A 3,390-nucleotide genomic window follows, 5' to 3' on the forward strand; every position below is an offset into this window, starting at 1 on the left:
CCCCCCCCCCCCCCCCCCCAGCCATCTGTACTGACCACATTCACACTCCTCTAACACTGCTCCACTAACACCATCTGTGCTGTGGTGAATCACCTGAGCTCCATGAATATGAATATTTCACTTACGTGATTGTTAGGATGAAATCATAAAATTACATTTCAAAATGTCACTTATATAAAACTAGTATAACAGCACAGTTTATTATCAAAACCTGACTTCCTATGGTGCTCGACATGTATGATTTACATGTGATCTTTAACGACCATCTGATTCTACTTTCAAGACAACAGCAGCATACAGTACTTCACTCAGCAGTTACAGGTGAGCACATCTCTGCTTTTTCAGTGCAGGGAAAGTATTTACAAGAATGAAAGTAATCATGACTGTGCTCATATTCAAATGCTCATGCAATAAACATGCATCAAGGTTGGAGAAACCAGAGGAATGCAAGCAGTTATTCAAATGAGATGGGTTGTGATAGGTGTTTCACACCTATCACAGAAAGTCCCTTTCAGAATATAGAGAGTTATTATACTGACAGCAAATGAGATGAAGTGAACCATTAAATATTACAAGGTCACTCCATTCAAATGCGATTTTATGGGCAACATCTCTATTGATTTATTACAAGGATGTGTTGATTTGTTGTTTTGGAGAAGGTGCAGTGCAGCCATGTCTGTCTGTTGAAGGGCTACTACTATTATGTTTTCGCTAGATACTCAACAGCAGTGTGCAATTTTAATCAAGGTCATTTCACTACAGTGAGACAGCCAGTAGTATGAAAAAATGACAACAAAAAAAAGAGAGAAAGAGAAAAAGAAAAAAAAGACAATCGTTATTCAAGTCTTGCCTGGTGGTTAGACTGCCAGCCACAGGTTCAGCCCCGATACACTAATTAATTGTGGTTAAGTGATAAAACGTTTCCAGTGGAGGAGGAGGGGCGAGCTCAGTTCAAATGTTTAATTTTGATTTAATGAGCGGCGCACGCATTCACACACTGTCATACACGCGCGCACTCACTCAGGCGCGCGCACATACACCGACTGTGAATGTGGAAATGTAAACAACTCACATGTCACTATAGCTGTGGTTGCATTTCTTTAACGTTAACCAGCCAAGCCAGAGACGAGGCAGCCGCTGTCAGTCAACGCGATCTCCGCTGACAATTAAATCAATCGGCTACTGTTGCATGAGTAGCCGATAGATTTTGTAATACACCTCAGAGGCGGCACATGCATGCAAATAAAGCGTGCAGAAATAAAAAAAATAAATAGAATTCATTGCCGGTCTCTCTCGTCATTACTTACATCATCCCATTTCATAAATTTGTTGCCCTTTCTTAGGCTCTCGGGCACGGACACTGGCTTGAGCTGCAGCGCATGAACTCCAGGCTGTGCCCCTGCCATTGACTCTTCTACTCTTCTCGACGCACGGCAGGGGTAGAATTGAGTCACTTCTCTCCTTTCTACTCTTCTTTATCTTCCTCTCCTTTCGTAATCTGCTTAAAAGCGGGCTGACGGAAGCCCACTACTGCTGCCAGTATGTCATGCCCGCAGTGACGGCGGCGGTGGCGCGTCTGGTCTTTGGAGAGCTGTGGAGGCGGACGCAGGCGCAGCGGACCGGGGCCACTGATTGACTGACTGAGCGACATGCAGCTAAAGCGAAGACGGGGGGGGGGTAGAGAGAGAGAGAGAGAGAGAGAGAGAGAGAGAGAGAGAGAGAGAGAGAGAGAGAGGGATGGGGAATCTGAATGAGTTGCACGTCTGGTTTCATATTGAACAAGTCAATGCAGGGACAGGGATCGAAGCTCGAAGTGATCTAGCGCCTCCGTGCGTCCTAGGCAATATGATGGGCATAAATGGCCCCAGGATTTGAGCAGATGAGACGACGGGGATGTGTAGTGATGACATACTCAAAGCAGGTGTGTGCAACAGTTTTCTTTGGTTTATGCGGTCTTCTCTGAAATCATTAAGCACCTAATGCTGTATGTTCTTTCTTTGATAGAATTTGAGTTCGGGAGTCCCTATTAAAAACCTTGTGACTCTCACATGTAAGTTGCTGTGATATGAAGAGTAGGTTTAGTCTACTATAGGAATTGGACTATCTCAACATCATCATCAATCTTTTTGGTGCAGGTGTCAGACCTCCAGCCTTTCCTTATGGTGTGTGTTGCGCCATAATGGACAGAAACGGTGTGAGTTGAAGACAGCTCACAGTCAAGCAGCACTCAGGGCCATAGCTACCATTAGGGAGACCAAGGTCATGTCCAAAATGATATCTGGGACCTGAGGAGGAGTTTATATTCACAGTTAGACACAAATTCCACAACCCAATTTGTTCTTGTTTTTTTCCTGAGCAATAGCCATTACATTCTATAATTAACAGTTAGAAGTGTCCTCCATTCCCATACTGGATTCAAATTGCCAACCTACACATGAGGGATTCACACTAAAGGATGCAAGAATGTAACCCAGCATTAAAGTTTATAATTTCATGAATCAATTGTTGATTCTGACATTTTTTGGGCAGCATCTTTAAAGTTGACTGTTCTCAGTCAAAGATAAACAAATAAATAAGCAGATCAAAATTTTAAAAAAAAAAGGAAATTCAGTGAGAAAACACACACAGAAAACTTGCATGGAATGGTGCCTTTACATTCTCCACAAGGAAGCACCTAACTTAGCCCAACAGGGAGTGGGGACCGATGATAACTTCCCCTCTAGATGGGAGGACTCAGAGCCTGGAGATGGATACAGCGTGGACGTCTGGCTTTTGCTATATTATCAGCAGCAGCTGCAGCGGCAAGTGTTTTCAGGTAAGTGGTGTGGCAGCAGGCATGCGGAGCAGAATGAGAAGAGCACTGGCAGCTTAGATACATTCTCAAAATCAAACGGGTGCATTAGGTGTTGCAGTGAGAAGAGCGTGTGGGTGTACCAGTGGAGTCGACAGGATTACAATAAAATAAAAGGATTTAATATTTTTCCACCAGAACTGTAGTCCTGGGTTGGCATTTTTAAGAAGGTTTTGAAATATTATTCAGGCTAGCGAGATGAAATTCACCTACAATATAATGGGAGAGTTGAATGGTTAAATAAAATCTGGTCAGGCTTTCTTATGGATGTGAGGAAATGGAAATTTGTTCGCATGCATCCTGGCTTTGGCATCAGGTTAATGTAACCTGTTCTCAACCAATGGCAATGATCTATTACTGTTCATTCATACCTGTATGGAAGGTGACAAGGTGCTTTCTTTAATTTAAGAAATCAGCGTACATCCATCAGCTGGAATGGACACTGATTTTTGTTTCAGCGCCTATACACAGCTGCTGGCCTTTTCACTTCTTCATGACTCAACTTCTTCAAAGTTCTATGAGTCAAGAGTGTGTCACTG

The 3,390-nt window shown here is 43.2% G+C and overlaps 1 protein-coding gene across 3 annotated transcripts in view; it reads right to left on the reverse strand.

Annotated features, from left to right (window-relative positions):
- plcb1l (phospholipase C beta 1-like) overlaps positions 1-1,630 on the reverse strand; it is a 105,324-nt gene extending 103,694 nt beyond the window's left edge. For 2 of the 3 annotated variants that reach the window (XM_023430183.2, XM_023430184.2), the window contains exon 1: positions 1,308-1,629. In XM_023430183.2, coding sequence (XP_023285951.1) covers positions 1,308-1,406 — 99 coding nt within the window. In that variant the 5' untranslated portion in view covers positions 1,407-1,629. Of the gene's footprint in view, positions 1-1,307 lie in introns of all 3 variants that reach the window. The other variant, XR_015436078.1, reaches the window with a different exon arrangement.
- Positions 1,631-3,390: the final 1,760 nt, after the last annotated feature.

The sequence above is a fragment of the Seriola lalandi genome, unplaced genomic scaffold, assembly GCF_002814215.2.
Source record: "Seriola lalandi dorsalis isolate HSWRI2012SDOR001 ecotype SW California unplaced genomic scaffold, Sedor1 jcf7180002054901, whole genome shotgun sequence".
Lineage (NCBI taxonomy): Eukaryota > Metazoa > Chordata > Actinopteri > Carangiformes > Carangidae > Seriola > Seriola lalandi.